The sequence below is a fragment of the Arvicola amphibius genome, chromosome 12, assembly GCF_903992535.2.
Source record: "Arvicola amphibius chromosome 12, mArvAmp1.2, whole genome shotgun sequence".
Classification (NCBI taxonomy): Eukaryota; Metazoa; Chordata; class Mammalia; order Rodentia; family Cricetidae; genus Arvicola; species Arvicola amphibius.
This window is the reverse complement of record NC_052058.2, coordinates 14,260,711-14,286,282: the sequence shown is the minus strand read 5'-3', so window position 1 is coordinate 14,286,282 and position 25,572 is coordinate 14,260,711. Positions and strand designations below refer to the sequence as shown.

At 41.2% G+C, this 25,572-nt stretch overlaps 1 protein-coding gene across 3 annotated transcripts in view; it reads left to right on the top strand.

The window, feature by feature from the left end:
* The first annotated feature begins 822 nt into the window (after positions 1-822).
* Lin9 (lin-9 DREAM MuvB core complex component) overlaps positions 823-25,572 on the top strand; it is a 46,531-nt gene continuing 21,781 nt past the window's right edge. Inside the window, exons 1-8 of one of the 3 annotated variants that reach the window (XM_038349335.1) lie at positions 823-901; positions 8,076-8,108; positions 10,862-10,956; positions 11,868-11,972; positions 17,817-17,950; positions 19,690-19,815; positions 23,410-23,567; positions 24,498-24,631. In XM_038349335.1, coding sequence (XP_038205263.1) covers positions 823-901; positions 8,076-8,108; positions 10,862-10,956; positions 11,868-11,972; positions 17,817-17,950; positions 19,690-19,815; positions 23,410-23,567; positions 24,498-24,631 — 864 coding nt within the window. Of the gene's footprint in view, positions 902-8,075; positions 8,109-10,842; positions 10,957-11,867; positions 11,973-17,816; positions 17,951-19,689; positions 19,816-23,409; positions 23,568-24,497; positions 24,632-25,572 lie in introns of all 3 variants that reach the window. The other 2 variants (XM_038349336.1, XM_038349337.1) reach the window with 2 other exon arrangements.

Here is a 25,572-nt window from a genome sequence, read left to right as displayed (position 1 = left end):
GCAACCGTGGTTTAATACTGTAAAGTGTTACAGCCGGGAACCGTGACATCTTCCCCCCGGGCTTCTTTCGGTATGGGAGGGATTCTCATCCAGTTTCATTACATTTGGTGAGTGTCCCTTGTATCTTCCCCAAGCATCCTTAGTCACTGCGAAGCTCCCAGCTCACTGCCGGCCTCGGGTGGGAGGCAGGAAAGAAAGAACGCAGGACAGTTCGCTAGCCGTCGGCCTACACCAACTTGGTGACCTCTCAAGGTCTCATCCCGGCCGCTCGCAGCTCAGGTTCCGGCCAGGGCCGCTCGGGACCCCGCTTCTGTGACCTGCAGGCGACACGGCCGCCGCGGCCTGAGCACTTGGGGGGGAAGGGGGGCAGGGACGGACGGAGGCGCCGGAGAAACGCGGTCTGGGGTGCCGAGCACACGTTACTTCGGGAACAGCCCCCTCCGTGCAAAGCGACCAGGAACCCAGGACTCGTCCGCCGCGCCACCCGCCCGGGCCTCCCTCCCGTTCCCCTCAGGAAACAAACAGCCTGCAGTTCCCGCAGCCGCAGCGCGGGCCGCGCGCCGGGAGCGAGCGCAGGCAGGCGAGGGGGGTGGCGCGGGCGGGCGCATCGGGGCTGGCGCCGCGCCCCCCGCGCTCGGCCCCTACCGAGCCTCTCGGCGCGGCCTCCCCTGCCCTCCTTCCAGCCCGGTCCCGAGTGGAGGTGCAGCCCCGGAGGCCCCCTCCGGGCAGGCTCGGGCGGAGCCGGCCGGCCTGGCGGGAGCAGGCGCCGCGGGCCGCGAGCTCCTCATTCGAACCTCCCTCGCAGACAGTCTCCGCCCCACAATGCACCGGGGCGGGCAGCCTTTGAAAAAGCGGCGCGGCTCGTTCAAGATGGCGGAGCTCGACCAGTTGCCTGACGAGAGTAAGTAGCGTCTCGGAGCAGCCCTCCTTCCCGCCGGTTGCCTGTCCCGAGGTCGCACCGGCCGAGTCCGGTGGCCGGGCAGGTGGGATGGCCGCCAGCCCACCGCGGTTCCCGCTCTTCCTACTCAGGCGCTGCCGCCGCGTCGCCGCCTTTGTTATGGTGTCTGTGTGTCTGTTTCTGGGGTTGGTGCGAGCGCCAGCGCCGGAAACCGAAAGCCCGGGAGTCCAGCCTGTCCTGACGGAGTCGGCGGCCGCTCTCCCGGAGCGACTGCGGGCCCCGGCTGAGGTGGGCGAAGAGCGGCCCCCAGTTGCGGGCGCCGTCCTCCCTGCCCGCCCGGTTATGTAACTCGCCGGTCGGGGGCCGGGAGGGCTCGGGCTGGGCACCTCGGACACAGCCCTCTTCACTCCCGGGCCTCCGATCCGCTCCGGTGACAGCTCCTGCTTCTGCAGGCACCGGGGATCGCTGCCCCCCCACCCCCCACCCCCGTGTCCATCCTGGAAGTGTTTCCTTCCGTGTCACACCGGGTTGGCCCCTTCCCTTGGGACTACAGGTGGCCGTGGACCTTTCCGGAGCCGATCCGGCTTGGCTACAGTGTTGAGGTAGCTCCATTCCCAGACTTCCTTCTTAGGGGATGTGTCTTAAGGATATGGGGTGTCACCCAAGGATGTGAGCACCGCGACATACATGTTTGTTATCCGGCCTGACACCCACTCCCGTGCATTGCCTCACCTAACCTTCCTTACTCAACCTCCAAAGCAGGATGCTCACCTGTCCACAGCCAGTAAAAGCACCAGTTCTACGACTTAAGAGCAAGGGAACAGTTTTGTTATCTTCATATTGCACAAACTATTAGAAAGGCAGATATTGTCATTACAAAATGGTCTGGAGTCAACACGCACCGTGTGGTAGGTAGCGGAGTATACAACAAAAGACTGGCGGGCGTGGTGGCGCACACCTTTGATACCGGCACTCGGGAGGCAGAGGCAGGCGGATCTCCCAGTTCGATGCTAGCCTGATTTTCAGAACTAGTTTTAGGACAGCCAGGCCACATAGGAAAAATCCTTCTCGGAAAAACAAACAAACGAAACAAAATGAGCAGTCAGTATTTAGAACGACTGTATTTTGTTTTTAACCATTTGGAGTCCCCCAGTAGGAAGTCAGGACAGAGAAACCCCGACTCAAAAAGCCAAGAAAAAGTTTGATCGGTGGTCAGTGTATCTGTGCACAAGACAGATACACCTTTAAAGGAGAGATTCAAGGTACTCCTAATTCTATTTGCTTTGAGGTCATGTATTCCTTGATATATTCTTGTCAAAAGTTGCGGTTGCCAAGCTGATAGAAGACTTGTATTCAAAGTGCTTGTGTTTTAACTCTGGTTTAGATCAGTGCTGTCTCAAAAGAACTTTCTCAGTGATGGAATGTTCACTTTTCTGGTGTTCAGTAGAGTAACCACTGGTCTCAAGTCGCTATGGAACACTTCACATGTGGCTGGAATGGCTGAGGTGCTGAGTTTTTTATTTAATCTTGACTTATATTTAAATAGTTTACGATTGCTGTATTGACAGGGCTATGACCAGCTATGAGTTTGATTGTTTCTGTCTGGAGAATATGGTTGATTGTGACTTAGGATGCTTGCAACGAAGATAAGCCTAATGAGCAGAATGTCACCTGCTGTCTGAAGAAAGCCTTCTAAGTCCCAGCACAGTGACATGGTTGTCAGTCTCACACTTCTGCTGAGACAAACGGATAGCTCCAAGTTTGAGGCCAGCCTAGGCTGTAATGTAAGATTTTTTTTTATCCTGTATGAGTATGTTTCCATACCACCTTGTAACTTCCCAGGGGCTGTCTCATTGGCAGTCACGCATTTGTTGGTGTGATTGTTTGGTCAGCACCCACCAGAGCTGAGCCACTTAATGCTTTTCCTTACTCCTGTCATGAGGGTTGATTTTGATAGCTTGATTGGATTGAGAAATACCTAGGAGATCAGTAAAGCACACCTCTAGGTATGTCTGCGAGCACACCTTTAGGAAAAAGGTTTTTCTTACTGTTGTTCTTTGAGGTTTATATTTAAGTTCAGATATCAGCTACACTGTTAAAATATGTATAACCTAATTGTTTATATTACCATGTAATGTCTCTGGTACTTTGATTGGGGAAGGGTGTGTGTGTGTCTTTAGCTAAACTATAGCTTTGTCAAAAGCAGAAATTGCACTGGCTTTTTGGGATCCTATTCTATTTGGATGCATACCTTCCTAAGCCTGGATGTAGAGGGGAGGACTTTGGGCTTCCCACAGGGCAGGGTACCTTGCCCACTCTCAGGACTGGAGGAGGAGGGAGGGAGGGAGGGAGGGAGGGAGGGAGGGAGGGAGGGAAGGGGAGTAGGAAGGAAGCGGGAGGAGGTTGGGAAGTGGAAATTTTGGTTGATATTATTTATAAAGTAATAAAAAAGCAGGAATTGCATATTTGATATGTCACACAATGACACAAACAGACTTAAAGACTTGGCTAAGATGGAACTGAATGCAGAATAATATTAATTAAAATAGCATGATCTTGGAAAGTGAAAGTAATTTCAATTTGATATGAAAAACACAAAGATTTTTGTTTTTCTTAAACCCAGTTAAATTAGGGAAGCTATGTAGTTTATATTAGTTAATAGCCCCTGTAACACCAGTAATAAAAACTATCATTTCCTGAATACTTACTGTGACCAGGTGTAAAAAAAAGCTCCCCCGTATATGTATTGTTTCTTTTGCTTTCTGCTCATTTGATCTTTATTTCAGTTATAAGTACATGATTTATTATTATTATTATTACAGAGTTCACTCTGTACACCAGGCTGGCCTCGAACTCACAGAGCTCCATCTGCCTCTGCCTCCCGAGTGCTGTTATTAAAGGCTTGTACCACCACCACCTGGCTAGCTACACCATGATTTTTTTTTGTTGTTGTTTTTTCGAGACAGGGTTTTCCTGTAGTTTCTAGAGCCTGTCCTGGAACTAGCTCTTGTAGACCAGGCTGTCCTCAAACTCAGAGATCCGCCTGCCTCTGCCTCCCAAGTGCTGGGATTAAAGGCGTGCGCCACCACCGCCCGGCCTACACCATGATTTTTATATGTGGGCAGATTCTTTCTTTGCTCGAAGCCTCTATTCTTGAACTCTTGCTATTTCACATCTCCTCTTAGATGTTGCAGAGAGATGTTGTATATCTTAGGAGATTCAAAATTTATCTCAGAACTTCCACCCTAGCATGTAGGTGCTTCCAGTAGCTCCTGTCTTAATGAATGGTTACATTGTGTATTCCTGTGACTGAGCAGAAACCTAGTTACCTTTGGCACTTTCTTCTCACTTCCCATATTGGAGCATTTCCCTTCTGTATTGTGTGTGTCTCAAGTCTTACTTTTTACCATCACCTAGCCAGGTTGTCACCATCTCAGTAACTCCCTCCCTCCCCACATATGCAGGTCAGAGGGACCTTTCACAGCAGAAATGTTTTCCTGCCATTACCTTATGTTTTATACCTGAGGCAGGGTCTCCATATTATTATCTCTGCCTAGCCTGACTCAATTGTAGATCAAACTGATCTTGACCTTCTGCTTCCTGGTTGCTAGGTTTGCAGGTGTGTGCCAGTCATTCCCAGCTGTCCTCTTATTTAAAACCTTGTGGTAGCTAGCTCTAAGACCCCATGTTTCCTGGCTGCTTCCACTTCCCCATTTATTTTGTACCTCTCCTCATTCTGTCTCTGAGTTAATTGGGCTCTTTTCATTTGCTGTGCTGCCAAGCTCCCTTTTCTCTGAGTCTTTGCGTGTGCTGTTTTCTAGACTGCTCTTCCCTCCCTTCACTCCCAGTTAACTTCTGCTTATTCTTTAAAGTACCATGTTGAGATTTTAAAATGTATTTTTGTTATTTTTTATTGTGTGTATGTGTATCTGCATGTGGATATGTGTATGGGGTACATGTAGAAGCCAGAGGCAATGCCTCTGGCAGTGGAGTTAAAAGCATTTGTGGGCCACCCAACATGGTTGCTAGGAACCAAACTCCATTCCTCTGGAAGAGCAGAAAGTGCTCCCAAGATTTTTGTGGTTATTTTTTGTCCTCTGTGACAATTATGTCTTATAGAAGTATTTTCATACCACCGTCTAACTTCCCAGGGGCCGTCTCACTGATGGACAAGCATTCGTTGGTGTGATTGATTGGTCAGCACCCACCAGAGCTGAGCCACTTAATGCTTTTCCTCACTCCTGCTGTGATGGTTGATTTTGATAGTTTGAGTGGATTGAGAAATACTTAGGTGATCAGTAAAGCACACCTATGTATCCATGAGCATACCTCCAAAAACAATTAGATCATGAGCCACTGACCTAATAAATGGATTCATCCCTTGGTGAAGTCATATGATAGCATTGTTGTAGGTGGTGAAAGGTAGGAGGTGGTACCTATTTAGAGAAAGTAGGTTGGGGGCCTGCCTTGGTAGTTATGTGTTATCCTGACATCTTCCTGTCTTCCCTTCTCTCTTCCTGGCTGTCACATCAGCTCTCTGCTTTTCCATACCCTCTATATCATGAAGTCAACAAACCCTTTGGAACCTTGAGCAAACTAAATCTCCCCAGTTTTAAGTCACTTAGTCAGATTCTCCTGTCACAGTAATTGAGAAATAACTAGGAAGACACTTACAGTCCCGCCCCCTGCTTTCATCTTTCTGTTCAACTCTCCCCACTCCCAAGCACAATGGCCATTTTCTCCATCAGATACTCAGACTAAACTAATTTCTCAGGGCTTTTTTTCTCTTCTGCTTGGCCTCCCTGTTGTGACCTGGTTTTTGGGGTGGGGGTAGGGGTGGTTCTTCCTGATTTTATGGCTAGTTCTTTTCAGATGTTATCTCTCTGGAAACTTTGTCTTAACTCCCATTTAAGTTCTTTTTAGTAACTGTCATGAAATATAATTACTGTTTTATGTAGTTATTTGTTGTCTGCCTCTTTCCACTAGAATACAAACTCTGAGAGTGGAGGCTTTTGGTGGGTGCCTCAGCTCTCAACCTGCTCATGGCAAGCATTAGTACGTACTGGTGGACTGTTGTATAAATGAAACTGGTTAAGGCAAGATTCTAACATCACCAACTTCACCTGCCTGTAAAATTCATGCTTTTAAACTGATAGGTAATTTGGTCAGTTAATGTAATGTGAGCCCATCTGAATTAGCTATGTTGTATACATGGTCCTAAGCACTTTTGCTTATATTTGCGTGTTTACTGTTTTACACATGAAGAAGCAACAGCATAGTGAGTTGAGACACTTTGCAGAAAATAACATAGCAAGGAAGTGACAGAGCCAAGATCTAAACCGGAGCCAGCCTCAATGTTCTAGAGCTTATGCTCTCGTTTTAAACAGTTTCTCTGTGTAGCCCTGGCTGGCTGCCCTGGAACTCGCTCTGTAGACCAGGTTGGCCTCAAACTCACAGAGATCAGCCTGCCTCTGCCTCCCGAGTGCTCAGATTAAAGAAAGGCATGCACCACCACTGCCTGGCTGGAGTCTCAGATGTTTAAGAGCAGCCCAACACAGATGTGGGACCTGAACTTGCTTCCTCTGCAAAAGTAGTGCAGACTCTCAGCTGCACAGCCATCTCCCCTGTTGTTGCTACACTGCCTCATAGAACAAGGTGAAGGGAGTTAAAGGCAGTAAGAGAATCCTCAAGGTCTGATTCCCACCTTTGTGGGATAGCAACGGGTGCCTTTGTGACTTAGACCTCTTTCTCAGAGCCCTGTTCAAACGACCCTTTCAGAGAAGCTAATCCATAAGATAGTCTGTCCTCCCACACTCCTCTCTCTCTCTCTCTGTGTCATCTGCTCACTTTTTCCGTAGCTTATCTTCACCTGGCTTTTACCTGTTTGTCCCCCTAACTGCAGCAGAAGCTCAGGCAGGCAGGGACTTTGACTTATTTCCTTGTTGTAGTGCTTCTACTGCCTGAGCAGGAGCTACCACTCAGCAGCACGTAGTATATACCTATGTTTTCCTAGTATGAACTGTTTTTTTCCCTTGGTATCTTGGTGACTTTATGTTCTGTCCACCTTACTGTTTCTTAGTTGCATTTTGTTTGAGCTTCCTAGTAGAATTTTTATTTATTTTGTGTTAGTAGGGATTGAACATAATAGGCAAGTACTCAACCCTTAGTCCTTTTAGCAAAATTTTATGACTTTCTCCCCCTACTCCCTTACCTATGATTAATGCCTTTGAACATTCAACTTCAAAAAACTCTCTTCCCTATTGAATCTCCCACCTCTACCACTCATAGATCCTGCCTTCCCTGTTAACAGATCCTGTAGCTCTGTGTTTCTCACAGTGGGTTACCTGCCACAGATCTAAAGAGCTTTATTAATAATAGATTCTGTGTGTAGGAGGAGCTTCCTGGTTATTCTATTATAATCGTATCTAGTGACTCCCTCTATATTTATGCTAGTCCTCTTTGGGTGTTCAGAATCCCATTTTCCTGTATAGATCTTTAAGTGTTGCACATATCCACATTCTAGACTTTCAAGGGACTTATGTTTGACTATGACACTCTCTGGTTCATGCTTGTTTTCTTTTTTTCTCTGTTCCAATAATGTGAATGTTCGTTTCCTCCAGTGCTAGAGCACTTTTGAATGAGGTTGCAAAACTACTTCTGTCCTTACCATTTTTTCATTTTTTTTTGTACATTTTCCTCTCTTAGAATGATTTCCAGCTGCTGTCAGAATTTCCACAGGCCAGCCGAGTCTCTTACCTTGAGTGCCAGGCTACTCATTCCTTTCGTTTTCTAGACAGGGCTGGGCTGTCCTGGAGCGCACCGTGGAGCCCAGGCTTGTCTTGAATCCAGGACAGTCCTTTCATGTGCTGGACTGCAGACAGAGCCCCCGTGCAATTCTGCACTCTGCATGTCTAACCATCATGTGGTTAGTTCAGTGTTGCTCAAACCAAATGGACCGCTCTTATGCCTAAACCAAGTTCTTTTCCTTTAACTTTGATTGGGAAAATTATTGATTTGATTTAGTTTGCTTGTTTTATTTTTGAGACAAGGTCTCACTTTGTAGCCTTGGCTGGCCTGGAACTCGACTGTATAGACCAAGGTGGCCTGAAACGCAGAGACCCACTTTTAAAGGCATACACCACCAAGCCCAGCTGATTTGTTTTATTTTTAATTTCAGGCTCCTCAGCAAAAGCTCTTGTCAGTTTAAAAGGTAAGAATTATGCTTTTCTAGAAATGTATAGCAATTTGACTATATTTTTCTTTTCCTTCTGTTGTTATGTGTGACTCCTTGCATTGACTCAAGTATTGACTTGCCTGATAATTTTAAGTTCACTTGCCTTTAGATAGTTTCTCTTTATTTGCTAGTAATTAAGAAAAATTTCCTAAAATTATTGCTTAAAGAATATCTTTTTTTTTTTGTTTTTGTTTTTTGAGATGGCTTGACACTCACTATGTTGACCAGACTGGGCTAGAACTCACAGAGATCCATCCATCTCTGCCTCCTTTTTAAAGTCACCGTGTTTCACCTAAAGAATCTCTTAATTGCTGGGCGGTGGTGGTGCATGCCATTAATCCCAGCACTCAGGAGGCAGAGACAGGCGGATCTCTGTGAGTTCAAGACCAGCCTGGTCTACAAGAACTAGTTCCAGGACAGGCTCCAAAGCTACAGAGAAACCCTGTCTCCAAAAACAAAAACAAAAAAACAAACAAACAAAAAACCAACAAACAACAACAACAACAACAAAAATCTCTTAATTAGAGCTGGGATGGAGTTCAGCTGTAGAGTGCTTGCCTAAACTCTCGATTCAGTATCACTACTGTAAAAACATTCTACACTCTACACATTCAAGAAACCTGTGCTGGGCTTATGTGAACCTCCCTTCCTTCCTAGTGCATGTTTTCTTTTTTAAAAAAAGTGAGATTTTTCTGCAAAGGGAGGAGATAGCGGTAGCAGTCTGGACCTCAAGGACTTCCTGCCTCAGCCTCCATCGAACTTATATTTTTGTGGTTTTGTTTTTATTTATTTTAGTTGGTTGGTTTTTGAGACAGAGTCTCTCTATATATAGCCCTGAGTGACCTGGAGCTCAATATATAATATAGATCAGACTAACCTCAAACTTGGCTAATCTTGCGCCTGCCTCTCAAGTACTAGGATTATAAGAATGCACCCCAATAGTGGGCCTCTTAGTTATTTTGTCTTTTGAAACAGGATCTCATAGCCTAGGTTGACCTCAAGATCTTTACATAGCTGAGGCTGGCCTTGAACTACTGATCTTTCTGCCTCAGGCTTCCTAGTGCTAGGATTATAGAACACCATCACACCTGCTCCAACTAACATATTTCTTAGGGAAAAAAACTTAGAGAGTGCTGGTAAGCAATTATGCAAAAATAAGAACCATATATATCAGTTTTATTGTATCTAAATATATTTAATTTATTTAAATTATATTAAATTAAATACAATTTAATAATTTTAATAACAATTTAAATAAATATTTAATTGTATTTAAATATATGGATATGTCTGCATTTAAGCATGATTCTTTACAAAAATCAAACTCATTCTCCTTTATTTCATATATCTGATCATTTAATTTTTAGGACTTTTTCTGTTTTTTGCACAATTCTAAAGACATTTCGTTGAATTAAGAAAAACAGCTGAACATGGTAACTCATGCCTTTAATCCCAGCTATTTTGGAGGCTAAAGCAGGAGGATTGCTGTGACTAAGTTAGTCTGGGGCATAGGAATATGCTACACCACCATACCATACTATATTAATTTTTCTATGTCGTGTTTCACATATTGAAGCAAAAATCACTTAGAAAATTCCTCTAGGTGTGTAGCCTAAGCTGTAGTCTCAGTACTTGGGAAGCATAGAGCAAAAAGATCATGCCAGGTTCAAGGACAGCCTTGCTCCACAGTGAATTCCAGGCCACCCTGGGAAGCATAGTGAGAACATGTCTCAAAACAAAAACAAACAGAATTAGGAAATTTTTAATTCTTTATTTTCCATTGTCCCACTTTTGGTTATAATTTACAAAAAAATATGAAATTATTCTTAACAGTAAAAGAATTATTAAAACCAAAACAAAAATCTATATATTTCATCTAGAATTACAATACTTTTAAGATGCATTGTTTTACCATATTATTAAAAGAATGGGCAGAAAACACAGGTGAGGCTTTTGGTATTGTTTTATAAATTTTTTTTTTAAATGTAATTGTGTGGGACTGGAGAGATGGCTCAGTGGTCAGGAGCACTGACTGTTCTTCCCAACGACCTCAACTCAATTCCCAACACCTACAAGACAGCTTGGCACCCCACAGTAATTCCAGATCTGAGGATCTGGTTGTCTTTTTTGGCCTCTTCAGGCGCCTGGAATTCAAGTGGTGCACAGAAATACAGGCAGGGAAAACACGATGTACATCAAATATAAGATTCTTAGAAATGCATTGTGTGAGTGTGCATGTGTGCTCCAAAGTGTTCAGTGGCAGTCAGGGGACAGCTTCAGGAGTCAGTTGTCTCCTTCCACTGCGGACTCTAGGGATCAAACTCACACTTGGATCACCAGATATCTCCGCAAATACCTTTCCCCTAAGCCATCTCTCTGGCCTGAGATGTTTCTTTTGTTTCTAGTAAACTAAAATTATTACAGTCACACTGTAATTTTTCTCATTAATATATCATATATTTAATTATTTATGTTTTTGTTTTATGTGCCTTGATGTTTTGCTTACATGTAGGTCTGTGTGAGGGCGCCAAATCCCCTGGAACCAGAGTTATAGACTTTTGTGAGCTGTCATGTGGGTGCTAGGAATTGAACCTGGGTCCTTTGGAAGAGCAACCAGTGTTATTAACCTGCCCCCCATATATTTACCACTATTACTAAAGGGTAATGTTCGTGATATAAAATCCTTTGAGCTAACCTTAAATTTTATCAGTATTAATTATTCATTACAGAGGGAAGTTTATCTAACACATGGAATGAAAAGTACAATTCTTTACAGAAAACTCCTGTTTGGAAAGGCAGGAGTGCGGGCCCTGCTGTGGAAATGGTAAGGAGAGCTTTCTTGTAAGCTAGAGGAATTCGCGCTGAACTGTATGGTTGCGGTGTATGAGTCCATGTAGCACAAAAATATTTCTGCAAGGTTCCCCCCGCACAGCTATAAGTATTTTTATTTTAACCTGTCATTAAGCAGTACTTGATTTTATTTAGGTAAGTGATAGGTAACCAGATTATCTAGCCACCATTAAGCGTTTGTAATATACATACACATTTAAAAATATTATTATTATTATTTTATTATTATATTTTTTTTGCAGACAGTCTCATTATGAGGCCCTGACTGACCTGGAACTCACTATGTAGACCAGATTGACCTCTAACTCACAGAGATCTGCCTGCCTCTGCCCCTGTCTCCTGAGTACTGGGATAGTATTATATACTTTTGATACTTAGTTTTTAGTTCTAAAGATAGTTATCAGTTATCTCATATGTATCATGGATTTTTACCTAGTTTTAGTTAGAAATTTGATAAACTTTTGAGATCAGATCTAGTATAATACTAAAGCCATTTAGGCATACTTTTCTCAAGTGATTTAGTGTCCTTGTCTAACTCAGCCTCTGCAACAGACATCATGTAATAGCCACTTAATATTAGCCAACATAATTTGAGTTGGAATTCCAGAACATATTTTCCTGTCTTCACCATGCAAGGTTGCCAGTGTGATACAGAGATGCGGGTTCTAGTTTTAGGTTTAAAATCATTGTAGAAATATATACATTTAAATACTTTGCTAATTTAAGATGTTTATTTTGGCTTTGTGTACTTGGTGTTACTCATTTATTTGTTACTCATACTCAGTCCTATACTACTAATAATGTAGAGTTAGCTGTGTTTTCTAGATTCAATTTGCATTTGGAACACAAACAAGAAACATTCTTTAAACTAAAATTCTATCATAGCCTTTCAGAAATTCAAAAAGAAGTCGACTCTTTTCTGATGAAGATGACAGACAAATAAATACAAAGTCACCTAAAAGAAACCAGAGAGTCGCAATGATCCCACAGGTATGTTGTAGTGAAGTTTGCTGCACTTAAAGGATGTGCGTAATTGTGCACTGTGATAAAGTTCATATTTATTCTGTTACACTTTGAAGAGCATCCTTTAAGTCAGTATTGCTGCTCAGCAATTGATTTTACTAACCTAGAAAATTCAGTATCTTATTGATTTACTTAAACTAGATAGGAAGCCAGTTGTGATTCTATAAGCATGAAGGTAGTGGGTATTAAGTAAAATAGACTTGATAATATGGATTTAGTTTTGAGTTTTGCACCAAAATAAGTGAGAGGAAAATGTTTAATTCCATCAAGAGAAATATGATGAAGACTTTCCAAAAGAGGAGAATGAAATAAGGTTTCCTTTTCGTATTTTTTATGTATTATTTTTGGGGAGGGGTACTGTGGATTAAACCTAGGGTATCTCATACACTAGGAAAGTACTCTTCCACTTGAGTTATCCTACTTTATTTTATTTATCCTATTTTATTTTTGACACTTTTAAAAAGTTTTAGCTGGTGAGTTGCTCAGGGTAAAGACTCTTGCCATGAAGCCAGATAACCTGAGTTCCGTCACCAGAGCTCACATGGTGGAAAAGGAGAACTGATATCTGCAGGTTGTCCTCTGGCCAGCATATGCATGATGTGACACGTGCACACACACACACACTCAGAAAGTAAACAAAATAATTTTACAAAGTTAAAGTCACGATGAACATGTAATAAAGGAATAAAACTTAGCTGAAAAAATGTAGCCTTTAGCAATTAATGTGGTTTTTCTCAGACCAGCTTTATAACTTCTGATATGTATCCTGTTATTCTTTCATTATTTTATAAAGTGTTATAAAACAAGTTTTTTCAATTCAGTGTTTAGAACTCAGCATTTAGCCTAGGCTGGCCTCAGACTCAATCTTCCTTGCTTCAGACTCCCAGTACTGGGATTACAAGAGAGTACCACCATGACCAACTTCTTTATGATGACTATAATGATGAAATCATGTTCCATAGAATGAATGAAATGCACATTGAAAACATCAAGGACAAATGGACATAAGTACCTGATAAGCAAATAAAACATGAATTCATTAAAAGTAAAATGCAAGCTGGGTGGTGGTGTATGCTTTTAATCCTAGCACTTGGGAGACAGAGGCAGGCAAATCTCTGGGAGTTAGAGATCAGTCTGATCTACAAAGTGAGTTCCAGGCCAGCCTAGGCTGTTGTACAGAGAAACCCCATCTAGGGGCGAGGGAAGACATTGGAACATGCTATCTAATCTTTATGTAAGATTTGTAGTAATTTATATTTCCACTAACAGTCTGGATATATTTTCTCACAGCTGCAGAGATATTCCTTTATGGTAGAAGAAGACACCAGATGCCACTATAGATGGTTGTGTGCCACTATGTGGTTGCTGGGAATTGAACTCTGGAAGAACAGCCAGTGCTCTTAACTGCTGAGCCACCCCTCCAGCCCATTTTTTTTTCCCAAGAAAGAAACAACAGTTTGTAATGGACTTTGCTTTGTGGGACTGCCAGCTCCCCAATAATGACATGGAGACTTATTATTAATTATGAAAGCTTAGCCTTTAGCTTAGGCTTGTTTCCATCAAGCTCTTACAATCTGTTTCTGTTAATCTGCATTCTGCCATGTGACTTTTTAACCCCTCCCATTCACCCATTCAGTATGTCTGAGTTTCTCCTGTCTTGCTGGCATCTCGTGCAGCTACATTCCCTCTCATGCAGCCAGTTCCCCTTCCTCCCCCAAAAGTCCCATCTATTCTCTCCTGCCTAGCAATTGACCTTTCAGCTCTTTATTAAACTAACCAGAAAGTGCCTTTCACACAGTGTGATCAAATATCCCACAACAGCAGGGTTTTTTTTATTGATATTTATTGAGCTCTACATTTTTCTCTGCTCCCCTCCCTGCCTCTCCCCTCCACCCTTCAACCCTCCCCCAAGGTCCCTATGTTCCCAGTTTATTCAGGAGATCTTGTCTTTTTATACTTTCTACTTCCCACGTAGATTATATTTATGTAAGTCTCTCTTGGTGTCCGCATTGTTGTCTAAGTTCTCTGGGATTGTGGTTTGTAGGCTGATTTTCTTTGCTTTATGTTTAAAAACCACCTATGAGTCAATACATGTGATAATTGTCTTCCTGTGTCTGGGTTACCTCACTCAATGTTTTCTAGCTCCATCCATTTTCCTGTAAAATTCAAGATGTCGTTATTTTTTTCTGCTGTGTAGTACTCCATTGTGTAAATGTACCACATTTTCCTTATCCATTCTTTGGTCGAGGGGCATTTAGGTTGTTTCTAGATTCTGGCTATGACAGACAAAGCTGCTATGAACATAGTTGAGCCCATGTCCTTGTGGCACGATTGAGCATCCTTTGGATATATACCCAAAAGTGGTATTACTGGGTCTTGAGGAAGATTGTTTCCTAATTTTCTGAGAAATCGCCACACTGACATCCAAAGGGGTTGTACCAGCTTGCATTCCCACCAGCAATGCAGAAGTTTTCCCATTTCCCCACAACCTCTCCAGCATAAGTTGTCATCAGTGTTTTTGATCTTGGCCATTCTTTCAGGTGTGATGTGGAATCTCAGAGTTGTTTTGATTTGCATTTCTCTGATGACTAAGGATGTTGAACATTTCCTTAAGTGTCTTTCAGCCATTTTAGATTCCTCTGTTGAGAGTTCTCTGTTTAGGTCTGTACTCAGTTTTTTATTGGATTATGCGTTCTTTTGGTGTCCAATTTCTTGAGTTCTTTGTTGATATTTTGGAGATCAGACCTTTGTCTGATGTGGGGTTAGTAAAGATCTTTTCCTATTAACAGCAGGGATTTTATTTTATTTTTTAATTTTGGGCTTTTGAGACAGGATTTCTCTCTAGCTATCGAGCCTGTCCTGGATCTAGCTTTTGTAGATCAGGTTGTCCTCAAACTCACAGTGATCTGCCAGTCTCTGCCTTACAAATGCTGGGATTAAAGGCATGCACCACCACTGCCCAGCGTAGCAGTTTTTATGGTTTGAGTATTCTTAGAGTAGTGAGATGGATGGCTCAGCAGGAAATGTGCCTGTCACAGAAGCCTGTGACCTGTGTTCAGTCCCGGGCCCCACAGCGGAAGGAGAAGACTGACTTGCTGATAATTGTCCTCTGACTTCCATGAACATGTTGTCGCACACATGCCCACATTGACATATGCATTGTATGCGTGTGCACAATACAAATAAATACATTTCCTTTAAAATTTTGTTTTTGCTCTAGAAACTACAGGGAAACCCTGTCTCGAAAAACCAAAAAAAAAAAATTTGTTTTTACATTAAAAAATTAATTTTTTAAGGTTAGTGTGGTTTCATATGTTTGTAATCCCAATACTAGGGAGGCCAAAGTAGGAAGGTTCAAGACCAGCTAGGGCTTTAGAGGTAGGTTATTTTCTCCCTCTCTCTTTAAAAAAAAAAAAAAAAGTTAAAAAAGAAAAAAAGTGTTTCATCTCAAATTCTAGAACAGAAAAGGAAACTAGTGAAATCCAAAGTCTGAGTACTAGCAATGTATTGATTTTGACAAATACATCTTTGTTACCTAAGATGAGCTTATCACAGAAAGCTGGATGAAGAACATTTGCAAATTCTTTCTTTCTTCTTTCTTTTTTTCTTTTTTTTTTTTTTTTTTTGGACTTATTTATTTATTATGTACACAGTGTTCTGCCTGAGTGTATGCCTGCAGGCCAGAAGAGGGCACCAGATCTTATTACATATGGTTGTGAGTCACCGTATGGTTGCTGGGAATTGAACTCAGGACCTTGCTCAGGTTAAGAGCAGGCAGCACTCTTAACCACTGAGTCATCTCTCCAGCCCCAAGAGAATTCTTGTTTGTTTGTTTGTTTGGTTTGGTTTGGTTTTGGTTTTTCGAGACAGGATTTTGCTGTAGTTTTAGAGCCTGTCCTGGAACTAGCTCTTGTAGACCAGGCTGGCCTTGAACTCACAGAGATCTGCTTGCCTCTGCCTTCCGAGTGCTGGGATTAAAGGCGTGTGTAACCACTGCCCAGCTCACAGTTTTTCTAAAATAGTTTACAGTAGTGTAGTGGCTCATGTCTTTAATCTTAGCACCTAGGGAGGAGAGGCAAGTAGATCTCTGTGGGTTCAAGACTAGCCTCATCTACATAGCAAGTTTTAGGCTAGCCTTAGTTATATTGAAACACCCCCCCCCGTATACATACACACACACACACACTTACACACACACACACACAAGTTTATAAAGAAAAATCTATTTGACCTTAATTCACTATTCTACTTTTCTCATCCAGTTAGGGAGACACTATGAGTAGTTTGATTATCCTTTTAAAATATACTTTTAAAACTTTACATGTTGGAGCCAGTGAGATAGTTGAGCAGGTAAGGCACCTGCTGCCAAGCCTGACTCCCTGAGTTCAATCCTTAGGACGGATGTAGTGGAACAAACTCCCTCAAGGTGACTTCTGAGCTCTACATATGTGCCCTTCCCATACGTGATAAGTTAGTAAGTGTAATTTTAAAAGTTAAGAAAATTAACAACTTTACATATTGCATGCCTGCTACCTAAGGACTTGGGAGGCACAGGCAGAATGATTGACTTAAGATCAGGATCAGTCTGATCTATACACAGATTCTAGGCCAGCTGGGACCACATAGCAAGACCCTGTGTCAGAAACAATTCAAAACAGAACTTTAAATGCGTTTATAGAAATAGATACTTAGCCACATTTGGGAGGCAGAGGCAGGCAGAACTCTCTGAGTTCAAGGCCAATAAGTTCCAGGTCAGCAAGGGCTGTACAAAAAAACCCTGTCTCAAACTAAACAAACAAAAAAATTATAATAGAGAAGCTGAAGTGTAGCTTGGCTCAGTTGATGGCTTTGATTGGGGTGCAGGAGGAGTCAGCTTTCCCTGGGGGGACTGGTCACTGGAAGTTTGACCATGCTGTAATGAGTATATGGACAACACAAAATTAACTTGTTTTTTTTTTTCCTTTTTTCCTCCATTTTTTCTTTTTCTTTGGGGTTTAGGGATCAAAAGAAAGGGGGAACGGGCATGGGAGGACTGGGAAATGAGCTTAATCGGGGTGCATGATGTGAAATTCCCAAATATAATGAAAATATTAATGTTGGAAAAAAGTTACAGGGGCTTGTGTGTTTTTGTTATATCTGTTAGACAAGGTATCACTATGTAACCCTGGCTGGCCTGGAACTTACTATGTTGAAAAGTCTGACCTTGACTTGTGTACCTCACACCTGACTTTGCTTTGTTTTTAATGATTATTGTTCTGACATCTTTATCATCAGTGGAGACAATCATATGACTTCTCTTGCTTTGCTTTACTAATAATCATGATATTATATTAGTAATTTCCTAATTCTGGTCCTTTCTGGCATTACTAATCTTGTGTTGTGTTTGACTTTTTTTTATGTTCTATTGATGCTTGACTGTGCCCACCACCCCTCACTGGTTGTGTAGACCATGTTGGCATTGAACCTGACTCTGCCTAGGTGCTAGAATTGCAGGCACACACTACCATGCCTAGTAGTGCTGTAGAATAAATGTTTTAAAGTGTGTATGTATGTATACATAACTGTGAGAGTCAGTTCTTTCCTTCTACCACGTGCTGACCCATGAGCTCAGGTCATCAGGCTTAGCAGCAAGTGTCTTTACCTGTTGAGCCATATTGCCAGACTGAGATTTTACTTTTGTATCAGGAGGTTTGTTTGTTAATGAATCCTTTTGAGTACTTAAATATGCTCTATCTTTTTAAAAATGCATTCAGTATTCCAAATGTTCATTTTTATTTAATGAAGCTATAATTTATCTTTTTTTTAATGTAGAAATTTACAGCAACAATGTCAACACCAGATAAGAAAGCATCACAGAAGATTGGTTTTCGATTACGGAACTTACTCAAGCTTCCCAAAGCACATAAATGGTGCATATATGAGTGGTTCTATTCAAATATAGACAAGTATGTATCATTGCACTTATCATTAGTGTTGCTTGAACTGATAATTAACTTTTCCCAATTATAAGCTGTCACCTCTTCTGTAAGTCTGTTTTGCTCTCTTTTTAAAAACTTATTTTTATTTTCTATGTGTATGTATGCATGCCTGCGTGACTTTCTGTACGTCATATATGTATAGGTGCCCACAGAACTCAGAGGATGTAGGATCTTCTAGAACTGTAGTAGTAGGCAGTTATGAGCCGCCGTGTGTGGGGGAACTGAACCCAGACCCTCTACGAGAGCAGTGCGAGCTCTAACTGCCGGCCCAGTGCTCTAGCCACCCCATCCCCCCTTTTTCTTCCCTAAACCTTTTGCTTCTTTTAGGAACAAGGACAAGGTCTTATGTTGTTCAGACTTGTCTTGAACTCTTGGATTCCATTGCTTTTCTTTTGTTTTGTTTTTTAAAGCTCTGGCTGGCCTGGTAGAACTGGCAGTAAATCTGCCTGCCTCCCATGTGGCTTCAACTGATCCTCTTTCTCAGTCTCCCAAATAGCTGACCACAGACGTATGCCACTATACCCAATATAGTCCATTTCTCTATTCCTTAATTCAGTTTCATTAATTTCTATTTTTATTACAGTTTTTTCTCTCTCTCTTTCCTGCCCATGTAAGAAGTTATACATTTTGTAAGAAGTTTTAAATGAAAAGCATAATTTCCATATTGTAACTAGCAATTACTATAGAATGAAGATACCCAAAACCAAAGCACCATTACTTGAAGCAAATAAGATTTGTTTTTTAAGTCCAGAGAAATGGACAGATCATTTGTAGGAGAGTCACCTTTTCATTTACAGCTAGTATTTAGACACTTTATATGAGAATTTTTGAATAGCATATAGAGATTGGCTGAAATCCAATTACAAATACAATAGGCTTATTGAAGAATATCTCTGATTCTAATCTATCTCCTGTGCCCATAATTGGCGGTTGCTTGGTTGGCTATTGATCTGTACTTCCCTTCTGTTCTCCAAAACTACTTACTTGCTCAGAAGCTTGTGAAGTTCATGGATATTTATGTTTATGTGTCATTATTAAAACTGAACCTTTCATTTCTCAAACTTATGAATAGAATTTTTGATGTTTTTAAGAGAATTTCATGGTGTCTTGGTGTGCTTATTTTGGGAGTCACCAAAACTACCCCCACCATCTAGAGTGTTTAGTGTTCTAAGACTTGGCTAATCCCACAGAGGAGAGAACTGCTTGGTGATGGCTTTTCCTTTGGGGCAAAGATACTTTCTAGCTAATACTGTTTGTCTTTATCAGTTGTAATGCCAGAGGCTAGTCCCAGACAGAGATCTGAGCAAAATACATGGTCTCCTGGAGCCTCAGATCTAGACTGATTTCCTGAGTGCCTTAACATTTTAGATGTTTCATCTGCCAAGTACCTTTCTCAACCCTTTGAATTTCACCTGCTTATGATTTAGAAGTGATTAGTATGATATAAAAAACGAGAGTGTGTGTTTTGATTCTTGAGGCAGGGTTTCATGTAATCCAGGTTGATCTCAGACTTGCTTTGTTGCTCAATAGCCGTGAACAGTGATGTAGCTGAGGCTGGCCTCTGGCTTCCGATTCTCCTGCCTCTTCTGCCCAAGGGCTGGAATTAGAGGAATGGACCACTGTACCTGACTTTGAAAGCTATATTTTAGATTTTATTTAAGAAAATAACACATTAAGTATTAACTGATAAAAAAATTGTTTTACAGGCCACTTTTTGAAGGAGATAATGACTTCTGTGTATGCCTAAAGGAATCTTTTCCTAATTTGAAAACAAGAAAATTAACAAGAGTGGAATGGGGAAAAATCAGGCGACTAATGGGGAAACCACGGAGGTAAAAATAACTTTTTTGTTTAAAGTTAATAAATAGTTAATAGTATCAGTACTACCATGGCTCTTTTTTTTTTTTCAGACAGTACTCACTGTGTAGTCTGGCTTGCCTGGAATTCACTATATAGACTGACTAGACTGGCCTTGAACATACAAAGTTCCTCTTTGCCTTTGCCTCCCAAGTGCTGGGATTGAAAACAGTTCAACCACATGTAGTACCTTAATTTTTTAAATCTTCAAATGACTAGTACCAAAACATAACTTTTCAGAATAATAATTGATTATATGTTAATAATATCGTATTACTAAACTATGATGTAAGTGCATGTATACTTAGAATAAAATTTCATCTTTTCCGATCACAGATTTTTTAACATATTACTGTTGTAAAGATTTCTTTTTCTTTTCTTTTTTTTTTCCAGTTGTGAACCACTATGTAGTTGTTGGGAATTGAACTCAGGACCTCTCTGGAAGAGCAGCCAGTGCTCTTAACCTCTCAGTTATCTCTCTAGCCCCAAAGAGCTCTTATTTTAATGTATATTTTTATTTTTTTCTTTCTAGCTCCAATGTTACTGTATTAAATTACTTATTTCCTTTGCGTCCATCCCCCCCAACCACCACCACCAATTTTACCCATCCATCCATCTGCAGAGTATCATGTTGTCTCTGCCTGGCCTCAGACTCAAACTAGTTTGTATAACCAAAGGTAACATTGATCTTCCTGCCTCTACCTTCTAAGTGTTAGGATTAGATGTGTGAAATGTTATGTCCAGTTTTGTTAATGTGGGGCTGGAGATGAAATCCAAGAATTTGTACATGCTGGTCAAGCACTATACTAACAGCTATGTTCCCAGTCCACTCCAAAATATGTTTACTTGTCCTGGAAAATATTAAAGGAATCTATAAGGTCTTATGTTTAATTTTCACATCTTTTGACTGTGTGTGTGTTTTCATATTTGTGCACACACACACACACACACACACACACACACAGACGCTATGGTACACTTGTGAAGGTCAGAATAATATGTGGGGGTTGGTTTCAGTTATCTTCTACCATCATGCAGGCCCTGGTGTTCAGACTCAGGTGGTCAGACTTTTTGGCAAAAATCCTTTACTTGATAAATCATCTCATCACATCCCTTTAATATATTTTGTTAATTCTTTGAATTTCATACATGTATACAATAGAATGAAGTCATTGTAAAAGTTTGTAAGATTTTTTTTCTTCCTTAAGAAAGTCAAGGAATGTATAGCTGGGTGGTAGTGGCACATGTCTTTAATCCCAGCATTCTGGAGGCAGAGGCAGGTGGATCTCTGGAGTTCTGGTCTACAAGAGCTGGTTCCCCGGGGCTGGAGAGATGGCTCAGTGGTTAAGAGCACTGACCTTCCATAGGTTCTGAGTTCAATTCCCAGCAACCACATGGTGGCTCACAACCATCTGTAATAAGATCTGGTGCCCTTTTCTGGCATGTAGGCACATGCAGCCAGAACATTGTATACATAATAAATAAATAAATCTTAAAAAAAAAAAAAAGAGCTGGTTCCAGGATAGGCTTCAAAGCTACAGAGAAACCCTGTCTTGAAAAAAAACAAAACAAAAACAAACAAACAAAAAAACAACAAAAAAAGAGAAAGTCAAGTTATAATTACAGATTATTACTGTAATAAACTTTCAGAAATACCCTAACTTCAGAACTCAATTGAGAGCTGGGCGTGGTGGCTCACACCTTTAATCCCAGCACTCAGGAGGCACAGGCAGGCAAATTTCTGTGAGTTCGAGGCCAGCCAGGTCTACAAAGTGAGTTCTAGGACAGCCAGAGAAACCCTGTCTCAAAAAAATAAAAATAAAATAAAAATAAAAACTAAAATCAAACAAAAAAACCCCACCTCAGTTGAGGGGTCGGAGAGATGGTTCATTGTGAAGCGCACTTACAGACAACCAGATTTCATTTTTAGCACCATGTGGTAGCTTATAACAACCCGTAACTCCAGTTTCAGAAGGTGTGTTACCTCCTCCTCTGGATTCCTTGGACACACACTATAAACACATATATGTATGATTGTATGTGTGTATATACACATGTTGCAGTGAGGGGCTGAGGGCCACTTGTTTATCCTGGCCACCCGGCTAGCTTACACCCGAAATAACCACACAGAAACTGTATTAATTAAAACACTGCTTGGTCATTAGCTCTAACTTCTTATTGGCTAACTCTTACATATTAATTGAACCCATCTCCATTAATCTGTGTATTGCCACGTGGTTGTGGCTTACTGGAGATTCTAACCGGCATCCATCTCCGGCAGAGGATCCATGGCTTCTCTCACTCTGCCCTTCTTCCCAGCATTTAGTTCTGTTTTCTCCACCTACCTAAGTTCCGCCCTATCAACTAGGCCAAGGCAGTTTATTCATTATCCAATGAAAGCAACACACGAACAGAAGAACCTCCTACACCATACACATACACACTTAAGGGGAAAAAAGATGAGTTGATGCAAACCAGGAAGATGGCTTCAGCAGGTAAAAGGGACTTGCTGCCAATCCTGATAACCTGATTTCAGTCCTGGGGGCCCAGATGCTGAAAGGCAAGAACAGATCTCCGTAAGTTGTGCTCTGGTTTCCACTTGCACACCTTGCTGTATCTGTCACATGCACACACTCTGAAATAAATAAAAGTAAAAACTTTTTAAAGAATCAATGGTGAAATTGCATTTAGTCACAATATAAAAAGGAAGGGAAAAATGAAACTACCAGGAAGGAACTCAAAAGTAAACATGTGCTATTCATGAGCAAATCGGAAGACACGTAGTCTTGGGAAGGAAGATTCAACATCTGAAATTAATCTGTGAATTAAAACAGCACTGTAAAACTATCGGTCCCCTCTTTCAGCCTCCATGCTTGAGCTCATACTTAGGTCTTAGAGCGTATTAGACAAATGCAAAGCATTCTGCATTAATATACATGGCAAGCCCCTCGCCACATTTGTTTTTATAATGAGTTCATCCTAAATTTTATATTTGCATAAAAGGTGTGAGAGCAGATCTCTGAGTTCATGGCAAGCATGGGTTGGTTATATAGTGAGTTCCAGGCCAGCAAGGGTGACATAGTGAAAACCATGTCTCCCACCCCAAAGTCAAGAGAAGTCAAGTGAAGAAAGCCTTTAAAAAACAAAGAAATGAAGGACAACATTTATCAGGTATCAGCAGAAGTATTAAAATAGTTGAACTGACAGAGGTCCACCTGCCTCTGCCTCAGCATGCTGGAATTAAAGGCATATGCCACCACACTCAGCCTCACCTTATTCCTTGAGACTCCAGTTAGTTTGTTATAGGGATCCCATCTCAGCCTTCCTAGGTCCTTAAAGTCAGGCCATGCCCAACTAGCATTTACACAGGTTCTGGGGGTCCAAATTCTTATCTTTCTTGCATAGCAAGTACTTTAACCACTGAGCCATTTCCCCAGCCCCTCAAAATTTATCTGATTATACACTTCAAATATAATTTATTATATTTATACACCTACTATAAATACAGTAGGTGTGTACTATAACACCTGGCCTGGCTTGGTTTATATGATGTCTGTAATTTATTCTAGATGTTCTTCTGCATTTTTTGAGGAAGAGCGATCAGCATTAAAACAGAAACGGCAGAAAATCCGGCTCTTACAACAAAGGAAAGTTGCAGATGTTTCACAATTCAAAGATCTCCCCGATGAAATTCCTCTGCCCCTGGTAATTGGAACCAAAGTTACAGGTAAGTGAAAGCAGGTGGTTGAGTCACCTGCCAGTGGTAGCCAAGGCTGCATCTGTTAGAAATTTAGGGCGTGCATCTGACTCTGCAGCAGTTCACTATAGTAAAGGAACAGTGGTCCGAAGAGCTGCTCTTCCAGAGGACCCAAGTCCAATTCCCAGACCCTCGCACAGACATACCTGCAGACAAACACCAATGCACATAAAATAAAAATAAATAAATTATAAAATAAAATCAGGTTGAAAATAAACTTCTCTTAATGTGTCACTTAAAAGTATAATATCCAGCCAGGTGTGGTGGTGCACACCTTTAATCCTAGTACTCAAAAGGCAGAGGCAGGTAGATCTCTGTGAGTTCGAGGCCACCCTGATCTACAGAGGGAGTCCAGACAACCAGAGCTACATAGAGAAACCCTGTCTCAAAACAAACAGACAAAAAGTATGCTATCCAGAATTCCTTTGTTATTTTTTTACGGGTTCATCTTCTAAATGGTGATCTTTTTGGTAGCTATCTGATTTCACTTATGTGTCAAATTAAGAATCAAAAAAGCTTTGTTAATTCTCCAATCCTAAAATAAAGTACACAGTCATGTTAGTGCTGGGATTAAAGGAGTGTGCCACCACTGCCTGGCTCGTGTTAAATCTAGTTGATAGTGATGCTGTATTTTTTATGGTTTAATCGACATGTTTAGAACAGTTTATTTGACAATTCTTTTTGTGTGTGTGTGTGGTTTTTCGAGACAGGGTTTCTCTGCAGCTTTAGAACCTGTCCTGGATCTAGCTCTTGTAGACCAGGTTGGTCTCGAACTCACAGAGATCCGCCTGCCTCTGCCTCCCTAGTGCTGGGATTAAAGGCGTGCGCCACCACCGCCCAGCTTATTTGACAATTCTTTGCATATACTAAATATGATAATGCATTTGTTTCTTTTCTCAGCACGATTGCGTGGTGTTCACGATGGTCTGTTCACTGGTCAGATAGATGCTGTGGACACTCTAAATGCTACTTACAGAGTAACTTTCGATAGAACAGGACTTGGGACTCACACCATTCCTGACTATGAAGTACTTGTGAGTAATGTTTTATTAAACTTAACTACAATATTTTATAGTATATTTGTATTTTGTGCCTTTTAATTATTTTAGTATTTTCTTATAAATTGTCTTTTATTAGAGAATCAAGGTTTCAATTCAAAGATGCTTGTGATTCCCCAGCCCTGTGTACTAGCTCTCTGGAGAACTGTACTTACATCCCATTTCTAAAAACCCTCCCTTGTGCTTTATGCACACAGAGTCTCACTGTGACAGAATGATTGTTGCTGACCAAGTAATCTTGGAATCTACACATTTTCATTCTAGCAATTAGGGTAAGGTATAGTCAGTCCTAAATTTAAAATAGGAAGTAACCTCTTGGACTTTCAGTATTTTTCTCCTGTTGTATTCTCACATTTATGTAGGATAAATATCTTCACTTTTTAAAATTATATTTTTATAGACAAGCAGTGGTGGTGCACACTTTTAATGCCAACACTCGGGAGGCAAGCTGTGAGTTTGAGGCCAACCTGGTCTACAAGAGCTAGTTCCAGGACAACTTCCAAAGCTACAGAGAAACCCTGTCTCAAAAAAAAAAAAAAAAAAAAAAAAAAAAAAAAAAAATTACATTTACATTTTTATTTATTTTTTTTGTGTGTGTATGTGTGTGTGCTTGTGCTCACACATACCACAACACTTGTTTGGAGGTCAAAGTACAACTTGTGGGAGTCTGCTGTCCTTCCACCATTTGGGCCCTAAGAATTTAACCCAGGTCATCATGCTTGGTGGCAGGTGCCTGTAGCCACAGAGCAGCCCAATGCCTTCACTTTTCGCATGATAAAAATGCAATATTCATCAACTTATTTAAGGCTCTGAAATTGGGTTTTGTTTCTCAGTCAAATGGAGACTAGAATCTAGGTCCTTTGATGCTCTACTACGCATTAACCTGCTGAACTTCTTATCAGTCTTGATTTTGTAAT